The sequence below is a fragment of the Egretta garzetta genome, unplaced genomic scaffold, assembly GCF_000687185.1.
Source record: "Egretta garzetta isolate BGI_Z169 unplaced genomic scaffold, ASM68718v1 scaffold8, whole genome shotgun sequence".
Classification (NCBI taxonomy): Eukaryota; Metazoa; Chordata; class Aves; order Pelecaniformes; family Ardeidae; genus Egretta; species Egretta garzetta.
In genome coordinates, this window is record NW_009260407.1 from 2,476,118 (window position 1) to 2,499,788 (window position 23,671).

At 41.7% G+C, this 23,671-nt stretch overlaps 1 protein-coding gene across 1 annotated transcript in view; it reads left to right on the plus strand.

Annotated features, from left to right (window-relative positions):
- The first annotated feature begins 361 nt into the window (after positions 1–361).
- SORCS1 (sortilin related VPS10 domain containing receptor 1) overlaps positions 362–23,671 on the plus strand; it is a 211,034-nt gene continuing 187,724 nt past the window's right edge. Inside the window, exons 1-3 of the mRNA XM_035898973.1 lie at positions 362–386; positions 3,341–3,381; positions 5,622–5,689. Coding sequence (XP_035754866.1) covers positions 362–386; positions 3,341–3,381; positions 5,622–5,689 — 134 coding nt within the window. The remainder of the gene's footprint in view (positions 387–3,340; positions 3,382–5,621; positions 5,690–23,671) is intronic.

The following is a 23,671-nucleotide window of genomic DNA, read 5'->3' on the forward strand; positions in this document are numbered from 1 at the left end:
CTGCTTTCTGGACACACATCATTAGCAGCAGGAGAGTTACGCAGCCTGGCGCTTCCTTCCCCATGTGTTACAAACCTGATCAGCAGCAGTGTGCAGGCTTCCATTCGCTACCTTCCTGGCCAGCTCGTTCAGCGCTGCTTGATGAGACTGGCTGGTTTTTGCTGGGGAGAAAAGTCAGGTTAAAGGTAATCCTTGCATGACACTTGGAACTGGCATTGCAGTAAAGGACGAGCTTTGGCTGATACCCTGTAGCAACCTTGCTAGATGCCTTTATAAAGCAATTGAAAACAAGGTCAAGGCAAAGATGTAAGCTAGTACTAAACCTCGGTCGGAAGTGCAAGGAAGGGTGTGGTGAAGCAGCATGGACCAGTTGAACGTGAGCCAAGGTAGGTCTGGGAAAAATTTAGCCTTACTAACCCTAGAATTTCTGCCAAGATAGAAAAGAGCCTCCTAGGGCCTGAACTGGCAAATGCACAGAGCAGTCTCTTCTGTCCAGCCACTGATTTCCACCTTGAAACCTTCAAGATGGGCCTTCACATCCCAAGTCTTAAAAAGCAATCACAGGTCAGGAGTGATGAACAAAGTGCATTTCCTTGAAAATGCTGTTTTGATTTGAAGAAAAGCATAATGGTGTCCAAGATGCGAATACCTTGTCCTTCCTAGAATAGCCCCTGGGAAGTGGTTTCCCTTGGGATACAGGTGAGCCAGGTTTAAGTACCTCTTTTGTCAGTCTGTCTTTTCCCAGGTGAGTGTGCTCTTACCCACCGAGCCTTCTGTCCATTTCTTGCCTGCTGGGGCTTTTCCACTTTGTGTAACTAAATTGAACAAAACATTTTTAGTGCTATACCTGGTGGTTAGTGCACTCACTGGGGATGTGGTAAACCCAAGATCAAATATCTTTTGCTCTAAGCTATCAACACAGAAGTCAAGACGTTTTCTCTCCCCTCTTTCCTGCTTGCTAATATGGCAGAATAACCCACATCAACAGCTGATCCTAATGAAGAACAGACTTTCTGAAGCCTTGCGTTTCTATGCAATAGGAAGGGTTATCTGTATTCACAGCAGAGCTGGCATAAGACTGGATTTTCAGCTCCTTTTCATTGTATCTCTAGTTTGCTTGTTCTTTTCTTCTCGCTCTTGTTAGCTTGCATTGATTGGTAAGTGGTAAAGAAGGGCGAAAAACACACAATCCCAGAAAACAAAAACAAAGGAAGAAGGAGGAAAAAAAAAGGCGAGACAGTATTTTTCATTTCATTATTATGCTGCTTCACAGCTCCTATTCTGGCATTTAGAACAACATAATATGCATGTCTCTGTTCATTAGGTTCCTCAGTACTACATAGTGACAGCCACGGAGAGAGGAAAAAAAAAAGAAACAATCTTAAACATGAGCTAACCTTTGCAGGCTAAATAACAAAGAAATGAGAACAGCAAAGGAGAAATACGCTTTCTGAAAAGGTAAATATAACCAAAACCATGGCCTTGCATAGATTATTCAAATATCATTACAAAGGGGAAAAGAGAGTACTGAACTCTAGGGCAGAAATAACTAATTTTCTGCCCAATGACTTGTTTGTTTTGCACATATATGTTTGAGCAGACCTATTGCTAGCATTTGAACCATGGAAAATGACACAAGGAGACTGCAGAAACTAAAGATAGGCTTAAAGATATTTGGGAGCTGTGATACAGGCCCACAAAAATGAGAAAGCTTCCTATAGGAAAGCCCTTACGTGTTTTGGAAATAGGATGTCTGCATCAAGTGGGGATATCTAAGCAATTACCCAAGAACCTGGTGTATGCCAGGTATGCCTGATATATGTATGCCATAGCATGGTGTCAAATACAAATATTAGCTTGGAAATGTTAAATGTTTAAGATTTTATCCTAAATTTACTAAGAAGCCAGGATATAGCAATATTATTTAGGGTTCTAAATGTAGCTAGTCTGCAACTAACTGCATATTTTGATGGGTCCAGAGATGCATCTGCAGAAGGATTGTTAGACCTGTATCAAAAAATTATGATGGAATGCAGCTGGGTTTTTTTCCCCCATCAGTTCCAAGAGAACTACAGCACTCTAAGATTGTGTGGGTTTTATTGAAATTTCTGGGGGAAGAAGAAAGAACAAAAGAGACCTTTCAGCTCTCTGGAAGTAAAATATTTTGATTTCTCATACTGGCACTTTAATTTTTGTCATTTTATATTCTTTTTGGGATGTCAATTACAAATTTTTTTCCTCAAATGAGGAGATTAAAATTCTCAATGGCGCTGCCTTTCATAGAAGTTTTGAGTTTTGTGAATTTTCCTCAGTCTGTTTAACACCAGTAATAACACGCTGCTAATCTTAGTATTCCACAAAAATTAGCCTGATTGTAATTCTTGGGTTTTACAGATGAGGAAGGTGTTTCTTGGTTTCTTGTATGATCTTTCTCAAGATTATCCCCATTCCTTGCCACTGGTTGATGTATACCCCACATTTTTCCTATTTACTCTTCTGAGTTTCTATGCCTGCTATCTTCAGTTCTGCTTCTAAAGCTACCAGATGTCAAAATACTCATTAGGGGAATGTTCATTAAAGAAATTTACATCTCTGGTTCCTCTGGCAAGCAGAGGAGGAGAGAGCCAAGAGACGACAACAAGGCTTGGAAAAAGATATAAGCAACTGTCCAGCTGCTTTGCAGATCCAAGGGAGGCTCAAAGCCGAGGGTCCCTGCAACTCCCACATCGTATGGAAGGTCTCCGCGCAGGCTGGTGCTGAATCTCGTTGAGTTCACTGCTACCTTTCATCAGGAGAGTAGTTATTCAGAAAGGCTTTATGTGCACGCCCCTTCCTCTTCCTTTTTCTAGCCCCCCTCCTTTATTTTTGTTTATTTAAGTAGGGGATTTATAGACCTGTTCAGAGGCTGCTGTAAGAGATGTCAGAAGCATGGTTCTGTATCTGGAGCAGACAGCTGCCCTGCTGTCACTGATAAGCATTCCTGGGAGGGTCGAGATTGAAATTTAGCGCTTATAAAGTCCTAATTGGCGCAAGCCTCTGCGAAACGTGTGTGCCTGCTGCAGCTCCGCCATCTGATGCCTCAGCGGGGTGGCTGGCACTTTGCGAGTTGGCTGCCTCTTCAAAGAGTGACTCTAGGCTAGAGGGAGGCACCTCCCGGGTGGCAGTAGGGTTGTGCGTTTCTGGGGGACGGAGGGGATATCCATGTCAGGGAGCCCTGGGGAGGACAGGAGGGGTCATGGTTGTTGTGTGAACTGCCCGCATTGTAGCGGGGGATGCATGTTGTCCTCTGGGCCAAGGCAGGAGTCACTGTGGGGCTACTTCAGGGGGACATGACACTCAGTGGGTTGGGGTCACCGTGGATCGGTCCCCAGTTGCTACAGGGTGGGTGTTGCTGGGGGGATGTGGTGGGGTCTGGGGATGGATGGTGGTTGGGGCAGCTGGGGGAGGGTTGCTGCTGTGGGGCCATGGGGCAGGGCTGGCGGGGGAAAATGTGAGGGAGCCCCTGAGGAAATCGGGAGCCGGGGACAGGCTGGGGGGGTCACGCAGGCGTTCAGGGCTGGCTGGGGCTGGGGGTGGGGGCAAAAAAAAAGGGCCTGTCCCCCACCCGGCCTGGGAGCCGGGCAGGCTGGGGGCAGCCATGGGCACCAGGCACCTCCCTGGGGACACTTCCACGCTTTTCGTTTCTCTGTGGAGTCGTTCGTGTGGTGCACTGAGATACAAAGTGGGGTGTCTGCCCCCACCTTATCTTCTGCCTGACGGGGTTTGCATTTTAATAGCCTGAGTTTGCAGCCAGCTATTTATGGATGGCAGGATCAGGCTCTCATTTTGGACATAAAGCTGTAAGTGGGCATGGTAGGAGATTAAAATGGGAGCAGGTCGTCAGGGAGGCTGCTTTTCTACTGGGGGTTGTTTGGTTATGGCTGGCCCTGGTAAATGACTGGGGTTTTTTTCAGATGCTATTCCTGTCTCCCTATCAGCTGCGTGTGACTTGTGTTCGTGCAGATAGGAACTGCTTTGGGCAGCCTCTCTCCATGCTACGAGGGATTTAAGAGTTGTGCTGGGAAAACGGGGTGTCTGTCAGGAGCATTTGTGCTGTCCCCTATACCTTCCTCTATTGCAGTAACTATGTGCCCACTTACGTCCTCAGGTCCCCCATCACCATCCTTTCTGCTCTGCCTCGGGTACTGAGCGTACTGGAAAGAGGCAGTTCCCGCTGCGGCTGGTTTGAGGCTATTGGTGGGTAAGAGGTGGGATGGCTTTTGCCTTCAGAAATGGCAGTGGCGAGGTCTGTTCCTTTCCTCCTGGTGCAAGCAGCCGCGTGGCTGTTCCTCTGCCACGCTGGTGCCAGTTTGAGCAGAGCTTATAGGGACTGAATTATCGCCAGTCCTTTGCTTTTCTGCCAAATTGGTTGAAGTTGGCAATGTTATCAAGGGAGCAGGGGGATGTGTATTAGTGAGCCTTATTTCTTAGGAACGCTGGCTGAAAATAATAATGTAGAGGTATATAGATCAGGGGTTTTGTCAGATAAGAAGTGTTTTGCCTCTTTAATTTACTGCAGTTTTAATGGGATAGAGAAGAGGATAAGATATACAGCAACCTGGCAGGGAGAAATGCAAAATAAATTAGTAGCAATAGTAATGGTCTGGTAGTTTATGTCCCAAATGTAGGTCTCGTTAAAGGAGCCCGTCATCTTTAGAGTCAGTAATTTTTTTTTAACATATTAACAAAAGAGCAAGCTGAAATGTTTTGCTGGAAATTCTTTTTGCTAAAATTGCTTTCCTCCCCCTGGTAAGGTAATTTTATTCTAGAAGTGTCTGTTTTGGCAGGAAGGAAAAGCTGTTTATCAAAAGAGCTAATAAAACTCCTAAACCTGGAAACACTTCCATTCTGGCTAAAACTAAAACTTTTCACTGAAGTCATTGAAATGTTGGTTGTTAGAGACGTTTGGAAGTCCCCAGTTCAGCCTCTTACTCAGAGCAGGGTTATCACCAGCTATAGATCAGGTCAGCCATGACTTTATATAGCCAGGTCTTCAAAATCTCCAGGGATGGAGGCCTTACAGATATTCTGGGTAGCCTGTCCCAGTCTTGAATTATTTTCCTTATGGAGATTTTTCCCTTATGTCCAGTCTGAGTCTCCCAGGCCAAAACTGGTGATCATTTGCTTGTGTTATATCATCTGCTACAACCAAAAACCATTTGACTGGAGACAGGGCACTGAGTTATCTGTGCACCACAGCTGTGAAAAAGATCAGTGGTTTCAGTGCTTGTGAAACAGAGCAGAAAGTAATCACTATTTCTACTGCGTGCAGCAGGTCTCATCTTCTATCCTGAAACATTGTCTAGCATGCTAGCTCCTTCCCACTGCACTCTGCCTCCTGGGGTTAAGGGAAGAACCTGTTGGCCATATTGTGCAGAGGAGCTAAGCAAGAAGAGGTCCAACTGGCTCAACATACATCTCTGCAAATACTTCCCATGTCAGTTTAGGCAAATGCTTTTAACAATTCATTCAATTATGTTAAGCACCCATTAAAGGAATCTTAAGCCCTCCCTGGGGTCATTTCAGTTCTATGAGATTGTAATTGTTTGAGACTAACCATGATTTCTTTTTTTTGCCTTCAGGTGATTCTAATTCTGACAAAGCTGTATGACTACAACCTGGGAAGCATTACAGAGAGCTCTCTTTGGAGGTATGGAGATAAATTCAGTTAATAATTACCACCTTACTTAAATAGGAAGAGCCTGATACAATTCTTTTATTGAACTTAATTGGATTTTTTTTAGATGTGCTGGAAGGTTTGTAGCTAAACCCTTTCTCTCTGTGTCTTTCACTTCCATTCTTTCATACTTAAGGACAAAGAGGCTGAAGTCTGATTGTCTTGTTTTAGCTACATAACATACCTCATGAATGTGCTATCATTTGATTTCCCCTTTCCCACCTTATTCAGAATCAAACCAACCCCTTAGCTTATTTTCAGGAGAACTCAGCAACCTTGAGTCCTTGTTTATAACGAAGGATCTCATGGCTCTCTACTGCCCAAATGATCCTTATGGAAAGTCAGTGCTACTAAAACTGGGGGAATACCTGTGGGCAAGTATTCAATGTCTGTTTATTCAGAACTGATGGTATTAATACCAGATAATTGAATTCCACTTGTGTGATGCTGACTTACTACACTGATTTATAGGGAATGCCTTGATACTTTCATGATTTCAAAGTATCTCATGTGCTCTGTGAACCAAAGGAAACAGTTGGGCCATGGTCTATTTCTTAAGGCTGTTATTTGGATTCAGTGAGAGCAGATGGTGCCTGTTTTTATTTCTCTGAAAAATGGATCTAAGGGGTCCCTAGTGGTACTTCCATGAGCTGTAATGGATGAAAGGGAGTTTTTCTCGTGATTTCATCTGTGAAACTTTGGTGGGAAGTCTAGGGATTTTGTATGCAGGTCATTTATGGAGGTGGACACGCTACCGTCTTGATAAAAGAAAACTTTGGGTATTTGAAACTGAAACTTCTTGTTAGGATGAACTTGTTTTGATAAACTTGTTTAGGAAAGGCTTTTCATTTCTGAGGAAGAATTTTGGGTCAGAAGTAGAAGAAATAACCTTTCTGTTCAAGGAACTGAGCAGAGTTTTAAGAGAATGATGGAGGAGGGATTTGACATGGAGTATATTCTGAACTCAGGCTAGTGTTCTACCCACTGGCCTGAAGAAATAAACCAATAAACCAACCAAAAAAAAAAAAAAAACCCAAACCCCAAAACAAACAAAAACCACAAAATGTAAAGAAATTCCAAAGTTTTGATTTGTTCTGAACAGCAACAGGAACACTCAAAAGTATTAGTATTTTGTGGGGTTAGATAAATGGTTTCTCATCCTGCTGTGGGGGCATAATCAGATTTTTCTATTTTATATATGTTGCTGCTATGGCTTGACATCAAAAATGATCCTATTTTTTCCACTACCTTTGTCTTTACTCTGGTGTGCACACCAGAGTATAGGGCCTTTCAGGATTGTGGCTTTGGCAATGTTTTTCTGAAGGGGGTTTGGGCTAGAGTGTTTCATTTCTCAGTGGTTTTGAGGAAAAAAAAAATCCATTAATGTGAAATGTATATTTTTTTAATTTCTTCATTCTACCCTCAGTCATTTCATCCTGAGAAATATTAATCTGTTTCATCAGTCATTGGGGAAGGTATGGTGTTTCACCATGTGGAGATGCATCCTTCCCCACTGCTGACAGTGCTGAAGAACTACTTTACTCGTGTGATGCAATGCAGGATTGTGGTGAGATACTGATTTAGGACTGAAAACAGGTCAGCCACATCAGTGTGGAAAACACTTCTTGCTGAGGTGTATGAATGTGGACACAAAATTGTGCGGATGACCTCATGCTGTTGTCTGTTTCAGAATTGGTTGCTGTGGAGCATGTCACAAAGGCATGTTTTACCCTGATTAAAAGAGAGAGGACTGTGGGGATGTCACTGGAGGGTATACCAGAAGATGGGGATTTGGCAATGCAGTGCAGTCATAGAGCCAGTGCGCACAGTGCGCTTTGCTGGATTTCAGACAGTCCTAGTGTCACAATGTGATTAACAGCATAGTAATAGCCTGATTGTTCTAGCGCAGTATCCTATTACCAAAAAGCAGTCTAAGAAAGAATATATGAACAGGATTATCATATCTGACACTTCTTCCTAGTATTCACCTAGCATTCATTCTTAGGGTTGAAGTTTAGGGTCCTTCCTCAACCTTCAGTTTAAGGTCTGTCAAGGTCTGAATATTTTTTTTTTTTTTTATTTAGTGTATTCCAGGGGATTAATATCCCATGAGCTAACTTGCTTAATATCTCTTGGAGTGCGTTAAAATTTTTGGTACCTTAGAGCAAGCAGTTCCACAGATTATTTGAGGAACCACTTGTCTTACTTTGAATCTATCAGCTTCAGGTTCCCTTGGCACATGTCTCTTGTCAGGACTTGTTTACAGCTGACCATCCAGAATCCCTGGGCAAATGCTTTGGACTCGGAACTGCTGAAGGAGAACCAGGATAGCTAAAATCAACCCACTTGTCTTTGCAGTGCTCCATTATTCTTGATCAGCTCTTCAGTGCTCATGACTGCTCTGAAAGTTGCCAGTGCACTTCATTGTCATTCCTCGATCCTGTTGTCTCACATAAGCCTCAGGTGGTTATGTTGTGCTCTATCCTGAGTCTGACTCTGCTGTTAGATCCCTGCTTGCCATGCAGGCATGCCTTCAGGTTGCTAATAAATATCCCTGTGAAGATCCCAGGGCAGCTTCTCTGTTCTTAGTGTGATGAAAAGAAATGACATGGTGGGCATATCTTATTATTTAATGCACCTGACAGAGGTTATTAGCTGTTGCTCCTCCTGGCTGCTTAAGTGACATGTTAACTTAAATCTCCCCGCTTGCTTAAAAAGCCTAGAAAAAAACAGAATTGAGAGAAGGGGAGAAACATATCTTGCACTTTAATTTATTTCATGCCTCTAGGTTTGATGCTGGAGAATGGAAGAAAGCATGATCTCATGTCTGGTTTGATTTCTGATGTCAAGAGTTCTATTTCTGAAGGACAGAGCAGACAGACAGGCATTTCTGCAGGTACCCACAGCTGAAGAGGAATCTCTGCCTTGAATACATGACAAAGAAATACCACTCTCGCCTCCTGTGCAGAGAGCATTCTCAAAAGGTTGATGAATGATGAGGGGCTGTGTAGAAGCATGTCACAGACACGAGTCATTTATGCTATAGCTGGTTATAAGCACATCTGTCAGTCGAAGGTGTAGTTGGGTGATTTAAGCAGTCCTGTGACTGATGGGACTGTAACCATCTATAACAAAACTATGCCATCGCCTACAAGATATGAATCTGTCTTCTTTATAAACACACTCCTACCTGCTAGGATGGCATTTCTTTGTAATTTTTCAGCCAGTTTAACTACAGCTGGCTGCAGCACTAATGGATGGAAACTACCGATGAATTGAGAGACCACTGGCAACAGACATGAAGGGATGAAATACAGTAAGAGAAAAGAGATGGGGAGAATCTGTACGATCTTCTAGAGTGCTAAGGCTCTGTGCTCACCAAGCATTGGATGGCAATTGAGCTGCTGCTTCTGTACATGGTAAATGAGATTTTGCATCAGGCTGGGCCTGACTTTAATTATGCTGTTATCTGCTCAGCAGACTTTTTCCACAGTTTTAGTTGAGAGCTTTTTATTTACTTTTTGTTATTCGTTTTATAGAAGAGGAAGAAAACGGAGAAGAAAAGATTATCTGTCACTGAGCAATTAACTGAGTGTATTGGATTTATTTCTCTTCCTCTCCTAGATATCTCTCGGATCACAAAGAGGATTAAGCTGTGAGAGTTAGGAGGAGATGTTTTTTACCACTGGAGTAAGATAAGCTTACGTTTCCAATAAATAAAAATGTCAGAATAGTGACTATGGTATCCATGAGACAGCTGTGGAGGAGGACTAATCTTTTTTCTGTTTGTGTAAATATGATGCTCTAGAAAGGTGCGTGTGACACTTTCCCTCAGGGCCCTGAGAGGCTGACAGCAATGAGTGCTGCCATTCACCTGTTTGCCTTCTTATTGCTCTGTATTTGGTCAGGAATGAGTAATTTGATGGAACTTGCTGTAAAAATGGTAGTAATTAAACCTTGCTTTTCAGCCAGAAAGCAGGAAGATATAGAGTTTGCTTGGTTTGAGAGCATTTGTGTTCTAAATCACGATCCGTTGCTCTGTTAGTTCTGGAAGTTATTGATGATGCTCCTACGCTCCAACACTGTGCCTGAACTCTGAGCTTCCCAGTTCAGGAGTACTTAATGCTTCCAGCCTGTCCTTCACTGCTCCTGGTTTCTGCAGTAAGCAAGCTTTAGCTCATACACCATAAAGGAATTTCAAGGACTCTGAAAAATAGCTATGTCTCATAGATCTAGCTTTAATTTCCCATATGTAAAGCAGAAGATAATAGTTGCTTTCCCCCCCTCCCCTGCCCCTGAAGAGCTTAGAATGGATTTAGCTAACTGGCATCAGTGATATTTTGAAGATTGCCTGCTGATAAATATTACAGAGGTCACAGCAAGATAAAAATTGTCAGAACTCCAAGGCTGTTTCTAGCTTTTTCATGGCCTTTTTATTTAACCTTGAATTAGTGTTTTAACCCCTCCGTCAGTTTGCTCATCCCCACTTTCCAACGCCATCAATGCACATCATCCTGCAACTCTGTCCTTTCAAGAAGGGAAATTGGGTATGGAAGCTAGAGAAGAATCAGATCCCTCAGAGCATCTCTGCTTCTCAAAATAAGAATAACCTTCATTTATTCCATGGGACAACTTGATGAAATAAAGAATTCACTGTCCTTACTGTGTTCTTATCCTCTTCTGCTCTCAGCCACTGCTGGAGATAAGATTTTGGGCTGAGGTAGACCAAGGTACTTGGTACTAAGGTCTAAGTACCATTGTGTTATGTCTGTATGTTGGATAGTCCCATAACCACCATTACATGTGGGAGTGTTTTGGTGAAAACACATACTGTTGGAGATGGGTTTGCATTGGTATGTCAGATACTGAAAAGAAGCAATGGCCAACAAGAGTATGTTCTTTTCTCTTTGCAGCTGCTCTAGGGATAGAAGCCTCAGGGGAGAGGTAGGTGTAGATTGAGGATCATATCTGAATACAGCCATGCGATATTAGCCAAATGATCTGTTAGACGTCCTCCTCTCCCTTGAATCCTGTTGCTTGAAAAGTCTTGGCTGTGAGTTGACCCCATCTGTGTGGTTATAAATACCATAGATGCTTTGAAGCCTCACATATTTATGTTTCTGTGTGCAATTTTCTGGCTCCTTGCTATGTAAGAATGTCCCCTCTACAGATTGGAGCTATAGCCACCCATGTCATCTTCAGTATTGTGGATGTGTTTGTGAATGCTTTTTTTCTCTGGACCAGAGAGTTCTTGCAACAAAGAGATGTGAAAGATTGTCAGTATTTGCTTACTTCCTTTGAGGGGAATTTTCAGGATATGTCTGTTATTGTATTCATCATTCTCCTGCACATTTTATGCTGGTTTCTTACTTCTGTTTTGCAGATGAGCTGTTCTCATATAACATTTATTTTCTACCTGCTGAGCCACATTAATAAGGTCATAACTTGTGGCTTAGTGACACAGTATGCTCTGGAACAGCAAATTAGGGTCTTTTTAGCTGAAGTAGGTAGGAGAAGCAAATCCATATGAGAGGAACTGGCAAAGTGAGGGGAAGGAAAGTCTCATTAAGCACATTTTAACCAGCAGTTTTGTGGGAAAGGGGAACTTGAAAAGGATTATTTGAAATGCTTTTATCTATAAATATGGTGCTTCAGTTGCTCAATGTAAGTCACTTTTCTTAACTGAATATCAGAGCTTGATAAATGCTGCTACATTATGTCCCATGGGCATTTAGTGAAATTGTAACAATGACATTTTCTTGTCTTTAATTTTTTTTTTTTCCATTTTCACTCCTGCAAACATATGAACCACTGGCTGCTCTGTGTATAGATGCTGGAGGGTGTCTTGGGGGGGGAAGGAAAAATTAGTTTGCACACTCAGCTATTCATGCAGGAAGCAGAAGCTTTTTACGGTTTGATCGCAGTGGGAGATCTGCTTGCACTGGAAGTAGGCTTGGAACATGGATTTTATGCACTGACTGAGTGTGGAGCTGAGTGCAGCCTTTGTTCTGTGTGATGGGACACTCTTATTCAGCCATCAGGACCCCTATAGGGACTTAGCAGTTTCTATAGCTATCAATTTTTTACATGAGGCAGCTCATTTTACCCTGGTGACTAACAGTAATAAAAACTTCCAGCACAGTCAACTCTTTGAGTTGGTTGCCAGTTTCCTGGGATGTTTTGCCTGCTATTAAAAAGAGCTCCAGTAAAGCTGAGAGAGGGAGAAAAAAAACAACCAACCACTCAAACAAAACACCCACCCAAACCCCCAAAATAGACCTACCTAGGAAATAACCCACAGCAGATGCTTACATAGATGCTAATTTAGCAGGAAACTTAAGTCTTATTGAATTTTACTATGTTCTTACCTTTCCTGAAGAATGAGGACCAATATAACCCTTGCATTTTGTGGCATAAAATCTGTCTTTGATTAAACAATCTCAAGTAAGTTCTGCCTTGACGTAGCTTGAAAAATCATACCCTGATATTTTGAAGAATCAGATTTGGTTGAGGATTTAGTGATGTGCTTCTCATTGTCTGGTCTGCGTGGATAAAATATTCAGTACTAATGATGATGCAAATTTATTAAGCATATTGAAGATGTGTTCTCTGTTGCAGCCAGTCATGAAATGTAGGAGCGTTATCAAGTAAATCAGAAAGAACCCCAATCCATTTTCTGCATGAGAAAATGTGTAAATCAAGAGAATGAATATTAATACTGACATATATTATCAATATACTGTAAATAACAGATGCACAATGTTCATGCCGCTTTATAGACATACACTGTTTAAATGTAGTTTGTCATTCTTGTTCTGCAAATTAGAAGATGAACTTGGACATCTGTTTCCTAGACTGTACTGGTTTAAACAAATGATATTGGTAAAACATAGCAGAGCGATCTCTGGTTCTGGTCCACGGGGTTCATCTGTCTGTTGTGGCTGTGTAATAACTGCAGACAAGCTAGACTGGAGCTGATATGTAAGAGGAAAGGCAAACAACACAGTAGTTACCAGTTTATAAACAGAAAGGAATACACCCGTTATGTTCTGATATTTCCATCCCTTTCATATCTATGCAGTCACTCTTCCTTTTGCAAAGCTGGGTAAAATTGCACTTACCTTTTCAGAGGGACATTTCCTTCACTAATCACAAAAAGGAAAGAATGTATTTGGGGCTGAGCTTGGGTAAACACAAAACTACTCCAGTTGACTGAGTTAGGCTAGCTTGAGATCTGAACTCTGAGGTCTTAAGATCCAGGTCCCACATATTTCTGCATCTGCACCTTGGGAATTATCCAGGCAAACATTCAAAGTTTATTGTTACTACAGAAGGAGCCAGCGGTGTGTCAGTGAAGGACTTGAAGGACTTAGTGAAACACCTGGAAACTATGTGCTATAAAAATGCATATTTTAATATATACCAATGGTATATATTACAGTGTAAACTGGCTACTGGTTAAACCAAAGCATAGTGGCTTGCTTGGAAATGTCCTTTTTTTTCTAATTTCTCTAACCTACCAAATAATAATTGGGCAAAACATAAAAGGAGACATAAAGCCCTCAATTAATCAACTTGTATCTTCAATAATGGTAGCAAAGCCAACTTTTGAGTGTGATCCTGCTGGCAGCTCCTGTGCCTCGGAGCACAACATAGTTCACAGCAGCAGCAGGCTTTTCTTTCTTATGTCAGTAGCTTAGTGAGGAGGGGGGGGGAAGTAGGACATCAATGCATGAGCTGTTCGTAAGGAAGCCCAGAGTCCTTTAGGAAGGCCCAGGGCCGCTGAGTGAGAGTCCAGATCTGTGGGTGCACACCAGTATTGTTAGTGAGTAGTTTGCTTTGCAGGGAGCTGGAGCAATTAGGGCAAGGAAAGTTCATTTTGCCTCTTGTCATTAGGATGTAGTGTTGAGGACCTATGTGTACTTAGCACTGGGAAGGTTTGTGCTTGTGTGACAGGGACAACTTGAGGGAGCCTTGATTCCCGGTGAGCAAGGGATTAGTTTGCAGCTCGACTTCCCGTTATGAAGGCTTGGAGGAGGCGTGTGGGGATTCAGGAGCTTTTCTATCCTGGCTGGCAGCCTCCCCCTGCTATTGCACCGAGTCATTTCATTGGCGAGATGTATTAAGTGGTGGATGAAGATGTGTCCTGTTGATTATGAACATCTATTGTAATGCAGTCTAAACAGATACAGTGCTTTGCCAATGGGAGGTAAAAAGCCTTCTGTCTCTCTTTCACCCATTATTTCCCCCTACCCCCTAAATGAGTTTCTTCTGCAAGGAAGTTGCATGAATTTCCCTAGCATGCATTTTACTGTGTGCAGTGTAGTTGGGTGTGAAGAGAAAACCTCTTTTCAATGATCTTGCAGTCTAGATAGATAGTGTATCTATGAGAGACGCTGAGTTGAAAAGTAATAGAAATTCAGAGACACCACATGCATTGTGTATTAAATGACTTCGTAAGGAGAGATAGAGACTGATATTCAGTCTTCCCCAAGGCAAAATTCTTGCAGAAAGACACTGTGTGTTCTACTAATTTTCTTTTACTATTGTATTTCCAGACTCTATGTACATATCTATGTATGTGCTCCCATTAATATCCTTCTGTTTTTCCTTCAAGCCTGAGCTCCTGGAGTCAGGTGATCGCTCATAATCTCAGCTTTTCCGTGGTGGGAGAGAGCCTCACTTCCTAGTTTTCACATGGTGAAGAGAAAATTGAATGGTTCCAACAGCTGTACAGATGGCAAAGCCCAAACCATAGATTCTTCACATTTGGTTCCTGAGAGCTTTTTTTCTTCATTGATTAAAGTATCTTGCCTGGAAAGACAGATTGGGATGGGATGGAAGGGGAATCAGAATGGGGTGGATTCCTCCATGATGCGTAGATGCTGCTTTGTCATAACAAAGGCTGAAGTTTGGATCACAGCTCTGATCAGACCCAGAAGAGCCTGGCTTTCCTGCAAACTGGCTGAATGTTGATTGTTGGCTTACATGCTTACTCTGTCCAGCAATTAAAAAAAAAAAAAAATCATCTTTCTGTTCTGTTGGTGAACAAAACCAAATTTTGTTTACTTTTGATAAAACTGGAGGTTTTGCTCTTTATGGTGGTAACGATACGAAGTTGCTCTCTCTCCTAAGGCAGAACAGGAGGAGAGAGACCCCCGCTCAGAGTTAACTGGGAACCAGGTATTTTCTCGTATTTAAAGGAACAGAGACACTGGAAGGAAGTCTGAGGAGATGGCAGGTTCCTTGTCACTGATTAAAAGCTGCCAGTCTTCCCCAGCGGGCTGTGACTGCTGGTCTTGAGTCCCCAAGAGGTTTTTGTTAAGCTGCAGGCTTTAAAATCTGCACGGCACTCAGCTGCCAGTCTGATGGGCGCCATAACCTTTGGGGAAGAAGGGACTGCAGTCAAAATCGGGCCAGCATTGTCCTTTTACATTTGAATACAAAACCTTTTCAAAATAAGCTAAAAGAGAAACAGGAGGCCAGAACTACGTGCTAAATAATCTTTCTGTATGACAGGAGGATAAAAAGAAGCTGTAAGCAGGTCCAAGCTCCCGTTGTGCCTTGCCAACAAGTCACTGTGTTCTTACTGATAGTTTGGGTGTGTTTACGTTGTCCCAGGCTGTCTCAGCTCTGAAGGATCAACCTAGGAGGCTGAAAACCACACATTTTTGGTCTCCTCTATTCCTGTCCTTGCTTGTAGGAAGCAAACATATCTTCTGTTTAGAGCTGTGGAATGAGATCCACAGCTGCGAGTCCTAGCCTTCCTACATAGAGTTTTAGGCAAGCTTCTTCACCACTGCATGTGTGGGTAATGGGGTTGTGTTACCTGTCCATCTGCAGTAAATGAGCTGAGAGTTTTGGATGAGATGGGCTAGTAAAAAACAATCTGGAAGAGTTAGAGTGGAAACACAGCTGCATAAGCTTACAGTCTCCATCCATGGCTTAACAGAGATTTGGCCTATGCTTTACCAAGCCAAACTTCCATTATACTCTCATCCAATACCTAACATGACCTTGAGAGAAACTCTTGGGTGTCTTTGCAGGCAGGGAAGATTGTCATGCTTAGGTCAATTTATGACATCTTTAGTTTGGATTCTGCCAAAACAGAGGCTAATCCTTGCAAAAGGATAAGAAATGAGATTGAAAACAATTTGTTTTAATTAGTCAGTTCTGTTTCCAAGGAAGGAAAATCAACACAGAAGATGTTTTATGACTATGGACTGTGTGGCATTGCTGGGAAGAGCTACTAAATAGAAGAAGCGCTAGAGGTAGCAGCAAAATGAAATCTTTATGAACCTCACTTGTAATAGTTGTTTCTTTGTGAAGATATGGAACAACCTTTTTTCTTAATTGTGTTTGTAACTTCTCAGCTCCTCTGTTCTTGTTGTTTCTGGGACTTGAAGGAAAACTGCAGCTCTTTCTCCTCCTTACTCCATGGTAGCACTGCCTAAGTGAAAGCAACACCCTTCCATGCTATGGAGTAGGTAAGAATGTGAAGTTTTTGCACTGTTCTTCCTCAAAATGAGTTTTCCTTGCTAGAACCTTCAAGAGGTGGTCTACTTTTTTCCTAGCCTGCCTCCAGCAGTGCCCAATAAATGACAGCTATTACCAATTTTAAAATCTCAATAAGAACCCTACTACCTTTGGGATAATTTTTCTTTCTTGCCCTGCACGAGAGATCAGCTTATGCCCTGAAATGAGTTTTGATGACTTGCCATATTAACATCAATAGCTAGTTAAAAATGTAAGTTATATGTATTATAGACTTAAATTACTGGCCCTTTCCAGTAAGCACAGCTGTGGCTTGCAAGACTGACTTTGTATTGCAGTGAGCAGTGTGCACTGACTACAAGCATTGTGGAATATAATTTCGCTTCCCTGCCAGTGCTTGAGTGATGATGTGCTCTATTGTTATGAGGCAGCATAAAATTTAGAGGCTAGTCACAGTGAAGGTAGTAAGAAAGCAACTTAAAGACCTCAGTAAATTTCCCTTCTAAGTGTTCGCTTTTCAAAGGTAAATGATCTTACTCTTTGTAATCTCTCTTTGTATGTTAACAGCTTTCACACTGCTAACTCTTTTGTAAGAAAAGCACATTACAAACCCAGTCTGCTTTATCTTATTGGAAGAAACCAATATATTTTTTTCTTTTTTCTTTAAAGTCCACCACCTACTCAGCACACGTGTACATTCAAGACGTGGATGTTACTCAAATAAGCAAGTGTGATGTCACAAGTGTGTTAATAGCCTTTGATTTATTTCCTTAAGTGCTTCATGAAGATGATGCACAACAGTGTTTGGAAGCCAAATGCAGTCTTAGGAGAGACTTGGAGGAGTTATTTTCAATCTCCTGACTTTTCTTCCTCAACACAGTAATTTGTTTGATTGGGACAGAAGGGCCCTGGATTCAGAACAGGGATTCTACTTTTTATTTGGTGTTTCTTTGTGAGTTAATCAGCCCAGTTTGTGATCTGAGTGAGTAGGGGCATGAATGAACTTACTGTGATACAAGAGAGCTGCATGGTTCAGAGAACAGGATACTGGCTGAGGTTGGGAGATTTGTCTTCTGTCACTGGATGGGTTTGTGGCTATTAGATGATGAATGTTTGGTTAAATGTAATCGAGCATCAGCAAATTCATGTGTATCAAAAGTCAGCTGCAAGGAGTCCTCTCCTGGCTAGGTATTTCTACCGACATTCTGCAAAGTTAGTTCTAGGTGCCGTGATATAGGGCATTTTTGCCATTAGTCTGGTAATAAATCTGGTATAATTTCCAAGTTAAGACAGGCAGGGTAGTAAATCATAAAGAGACCTGAGGTAGTCACAGTGAGCAAATGGATTGCTTAGTAAGCTAAGCTCACTTGGAGAAATGTGTTTTAGTCCAATAGTAGGACAAGGGCTGAAGGTTGTACTTATAGTACTATATGCTATCTACTTACAGTGTGGTGAACAGCTGTGATAGGACAGTACATAGGAGCTGGAGTAGGCAGAGAACTGAACATCATGTCCCATTGTGAAGGAGCCAAAATGGACTGCTATGTAAGCCAAGGAGCAAGGACTTGAATTTATAAAGAAATTAAAACTACAAAATGTTTATTTTGAGACACTGATTTGGCATGAAAAGCTTTGTGACATTGTACAATTTTTAACAAAACTCTGCACCCAGTATAGGATTTCTGGGTGGAATAGAAAGAGAAATGGGAAGTGCAACAGTGCATTGCATTGTTTAGGATATTTCTTTTCTTCAGAAACAATTTAAATATGCCTATAAAGGATGCCATCTGTGGCCCAGAAAGTCACCCAACTGTTGGAGGGTGGGAGACTATTTAGAGGAAATATGAATTCATGCTTCCTGAGGTCTTACACAGATATCTGTTGTTAACCATCAGCAGAGACAGGGTACTGAGCTAAATGAACTTCTGCTCTGACACCAGATGCCCATGCTCATGTTGTGGTAGCACAGAACTCTGTATAGGTAAATGTACTCAATGGAAGTGTTGCTATTGTGATGTAGTTGCTAAATTTGCTCATTTCCATTTTGCTAAGATAATTATTTTACATTAATTTATTCAAAATTACCCAATTCAGCACAAGGCTAACTTGGTGAAATGTTGAATTGAATTAAAGAATAGACATAAAATTAAACGGATCTGAAATGTCCTCCCTAAGGTCATGCATATATCAAATGCTTGAAATTGCAAGTCAACCAAGTTTGGTGTCTATTGATAAGAACAGTGACTTGGGAGGAGAAGCAAAGGAAAGAAAATATATCATGAATGGTGGAACAAGGTGGGCAAAAGATTGCTCAGGCCAGGTAAAAAATGACAAGTGTTGAAGAGAGGTGGGTGAGGAAATACAGTTTTTGAAGCAAAGAAGATTAGACATGATTAAGGTTAGAGGGGTTGCATGAGGAGTCAGCATTTCTGCTTGTAGAAACTGGTATTAATTCACTGACCTGCGTCAAACTGCACCACTTTCTGCTAGCTGTTGTTCTGCTCCAGAAATTACTTCTGTCCACTGATATAAAAGCAGCATCACCCTTCTTGTTAGGCTTTTCTTTTTACTATTGATATTATTTTGATAGCTGCTATTAGCTTTTTAGCATTATCAAAATGCAGAGTAAACAGAAGAGGTGGCTGAAAATACAGTAAGTGTAGCTATAAAGTCTATTCAATCTATGTCCCATTAGAAAATAATGGTCAGTATTGTAATAAGTATAAATTAATTGTCCAGCCCCTCTATTAACGTAATTAAAAAGGCATTGGGTTTGGCAGTTGGCTTCTTTTACATTCAGCTGCTCTTTATTATTTCAGAAGAAACCTGCTGAGTCAATTGGTTTAGAAAGAAGATGGAATAAACCTCTTGGAGTAAACAAGGCTTGTTAATTTGCAGAATTTCTGTTGAAACTGCCTGAAAAAAACCCAACTTGTTTAGGGATATAATAGTCTAGTTTTATGTGTGTGGATTATCTCTAATGTGCAGTAGCTCCTGGAATGATGGTTAGTGGTCTGAAAAAAAGGGGGAAGTGTTTGGGGTGGTTTTGTTAGTCTGGTATGGGATAAAATGAAAGATCTAAAATTATTCATGAAATGGATTTCAGTAACAGAGGAGCTGCATGTTGCAACTTTCTTCCAAACTAAATGCAGAATCCAAGTGTGTCTCATTTAGCTGAGGGAAGGCCTGAGGCTATTTACTCCTGTTATAACAGCTAGCACTCTAGCCTTTTTTGCTATAAGTAATCCCATAAAGTCAATAAGAGTTGATCATCGAATAAGGGAGGCCCATTTCAGTTGTGCAAAAGGCTATTTTGTATCAAACCAAAGATCTACTTGACCGAGTACCTTGTCTTCAATGTGAACCTGCAGCAGATGAAGAAGAAAGGGTGTAAGAACAAGGCTAAGCATGTGTGATACTTTCCTGATGTGGCCTTCCAGCTAATGCTGGCTTCATGATATTATAAAACAGCAGAAATGTTTAATAGAGGTATTTATTAGCCCTTGGTGGGTGTATTATGTGGGGGTTATTTTTCCTTCTCAGACTGTATCCATCATTTGAACCAGCATGAACATTTAGCATCCGGAATGGTGGACAGCTGAAAAGCACCAGGTGGTTGTTGGTCTATGTCAACTGCAGTGAGAGCTGAAATAATGTTCGAGAAGTGAGAAGTTTTCTGTGCCTTTAGCTATCCAGGTTTTTTCCCCTGATATCTCTTTATATATGTGAAGTCCTGCTGTGTGATGAAAGCAAATTCACCCAGCTGTATTTTGTCTTATAAAATGAACTTGCCACTCCTGATGTTGGATGGAGTGACCTATGGAAATGAAAAAGAAGCAAATGATACAAAGACACACTTGCGTGTAGCCTTTAGGGCAAGGAGCCCCATATGGCAACTGGAGAACTTATAAGTTCTTATAAGTCTTATAAGTTTTATTGATTGCTCTTTAAGCATTGCCTTATCCTTTTAATGAATGGAGAAACTAAAAGAGATGACTTTGGAAAGCTCTGTTAAGCAGTAAGGAAAAATTCTGGTTCTTTAGTAAACTTGTGCTGTATAGATTTGTACTATGCTGCTTACTAGAAGATGAAAGCATGGAAGAATAGAGAGGTGGTGGACCTGGATGATCTTCAGCTCTGTATTTCTTCCAGGCTGACTGTATTGTTCCTACCACCTCAGAAGTATTTTTCTCTTCAGAGAGTTGGTAATGACCTTGACTCTGAAGACCCAGCTACTTGGGACACATAACTCACATCAGTGACTCCTATTTAATTAGTGTGCCTGATCCTACAATGGGGACCTTATTGACTTGTTGGTTAGTTTAATTTTCTGAATGAACCTAGGGATGACTGCACTGCAGCTTTCTGGTTGAATGTGATGTAGAAAATTGAATCTACATCCTCCTTCCCTGCTTGATAAATCGACTTTCTGTGAGAAAGAGCCCTCCCCAAAGTACCTGCAGAAATCTTGGTCAGAAAGGAAAAAGCAGAAGGAGTTAAAATTCTGGTAAGCTGTCTCTTCTCTGTTCCAAGAATGAAATCTGAAAGGCAGCCTTAGCTTCTGTAAAGCCTAGATGTCCACCATCTGATAGGATGAGTCAGCCTCTTCTGGCTGCAAAAAATCTATTCCTTGGTGGAGGAAAGTTGGGGAAAAGGGGAATCATGTAGTTATTGCCAGCATTACTCTTAGTGGCTCCAGGTAACGTCATACATGGAGTAATACCAACACTCACCGTGCCTACCTGCCCTTATGCAGGAACTCCCCCCCCACTTAAAGATTGAGCATTCATACCTATGTTAGTAACTTTAAGGATCTAGTCTGGATGGAAGGATTTCTGGTATTTTGGAAAACATGAAAAAGTTCATAGCTCAGTCTGGCACATAGGGAAAGTACACAGGGGATGTGTGGTGTAAATCTAGCTGCATAATTCCATTCATTTTGGCACCTGTTTTATTTCACATGGAACTGATGTCTTCCAGCTGCAGTTAATGAGCTCAAATCCATCCAGGAAGGAGGAGAGGATGCTGAGTGAATCAGCAACAGCTCAGATGCCGTATAGCTTTAATTTACATGTGTATGTGACCTACTTGACAGTCATCATGTATGTGTCTTAACGATATCTCACTGGGCATTGTCATCCTGTCCTCCCACATAGGTCTGTCCCTTCCTTTCCTTCCTAAAATGCTGCTTCTCTGGCCTCCCTGTTTCTGTCCTTTCCTTCATTAGTTTCAAGAATTCTTATGTCTTGCTCTGAAAGGTACATAATACATTTATATTTCCTTATGTAACTTCACATAAAAGCCCAGAACTTTGCTGAATGCAGATGTCATAAACATCTGTCTTCTAAATCACTAAACCTCTAACAGGCTTTCATGTAATTATATATGACAATTATACAGTCTCTCCTGTAAACTGTCATTAAGTCTGTGGAAAGGCTTGTACAGATTTCAGTATGCTGCAGATCAGGCTCATTACCAGTTTTCCTATCTAAAAAGATGGAATGTTGTTTTCTGCTTTGTTTTGTCTTTTCTGTGCCATCCATAAGTACACAAAGTTCTTATAAATTGAATTATTATTTGTAAAATGGCATGCTCCTTTCTGTTTGTTTGGGCACCTACCAGTATTGTAGCTCCTGTGAAAGCAGCCCTTGCACTAGGACTGTTGCAGCAGAGTATCTAGCAAGTCAGGTGGATACACCAGACTGGTGAGCCCAGTGCAGTGGGGAAGGACTCACAGCTTGCTGCCCTGCTTCTTGGAGGAGTTCACACCATCTGCTGTTGGTATCTGATTCCTAGGAGAGATTTGAAGTGTGTGAATAGGCGCTAAAGTTAATAACAGAGATTAGTGAATCTGGAGGGCTCTATGGATAATGAAACTCCGCTGCCTCAATAGTATGAATAGGCTTATTGTCCAAGGGATTGGAGATGCTAAGGCAGAGGTAAATTCTAAGGAAGAATTTGGGTGAGCCTAAAGGACTCATTTTCTTCTTTTAATATCTGATTGGCAGCTGATATGCTATGTCAGAGAAATTAAATGGGTGCAGGTGGATAAGTTTGATCAGTGGCCAGCTAAGGCTGTTGTCCTTGCTGATGTGTTATTGGGATCACCATGCCCTCTCTGGGAAAACAAGGAAAAAGTTCATCAGGCATCCCACAGTAACTGCTAGACTGTCCTGACCAAGCCTAGCTCCTGCTCCTCTGCAGCGGGTGCCATGGTCTCTCTCTTGCTCTGTGGTTCTGCATAGTGGGTGCAGGTGGTTGCCCTGATTTTTAAGTCACCAGCTGTGCCTGGTATGTGGCTGTAACATTGCTGTACAGCTGTGGCCAAGAGCTGTGGGAGATGAATCTCATCTGCTCAGATCATGAGCTGGCAGTCATCCTGCTAAAAGGCCCAAACTTGCTGCTGCTAATTCACAGAGCTCACAGAACAGTTTGCTCAGAAACTCAGCTATATCTTAAATATAACTCTGTAATCTCTAAATGCAAAAAAAAAAAGTAAAGATAGGATAAACTGCCAAGAGGCCTAGATTCTTTGTAGGAATGGGGCTGGCAGCATAACCCTTCTACTGACAGAGTCCTGCAAACATGAGGTAGTTACACTCAAGGAGCTGAACTTGCCGGCTTCTGAATCAGACAGGACTTGTCAGCACTATCAGCTGAGTTCATGTCCAGTGGTGCAGTAAGGAAGATGCACTTAGTGTTGCCTTTCTGCCAGAGTCATAGACTAGACAAGTAATAATGTCTTCACTCAGCATAAAAAAGACTGTTCTGTTAGTTGAAATAACAGACTAGGAGTGGGTTTGTCTGGAGATGGAGAACAGAGATCTCCCAGTCCCCAGGCAGGGGTGTATGTGATTTACTTACTGTTTGTGTTCCAGTGCTGTCATCTGCTGTGCTCTAGGCTGACTTTCTCGGATTAATAATTTATTATGCTTAGTTACCAGTGCTTCCCCTAAAGTAGACTCTTTACTATGGAGTTGCCCACCAGCACTGGAGATCAGATGGTCTGTCAATCGCCACAAGAATCACTTCTGCCTGTCTTCACTACGAATGTTCTAAAGCAAATTTTACTGTTAGCTGCTGCTTCATTTTCTGTGTCTTTTTTGCTCTATCAGCAAAGTTTTCTATTCCAGCAGGTCCCAAAGGTGTGGTTTCTTAATTCCCTGGTTCATTTTGAAATAACTCCCCAGCTGGTACCAATCACTAGGATGAATGTAGGTATGCTGATCAGCTGCTATGACAACTGTCTAATTAGCTGAGCCGATATCTCCCTTTCTGAATACCCAAAGGAGGTGTTTTATTTAAAGGTTTTATTTAGGTGAGCTAGGAGTTAATCATTATACACAAGTCCAGTGGTTGAAGAGAGTTCAGTCACTGATCTAGCTCAATAGTCTTAATTCATGAAGGCAAAAGTGGCCTCATGTTTCAGGGGTGACAGTTCAATCACTAGAGTTTTCCACT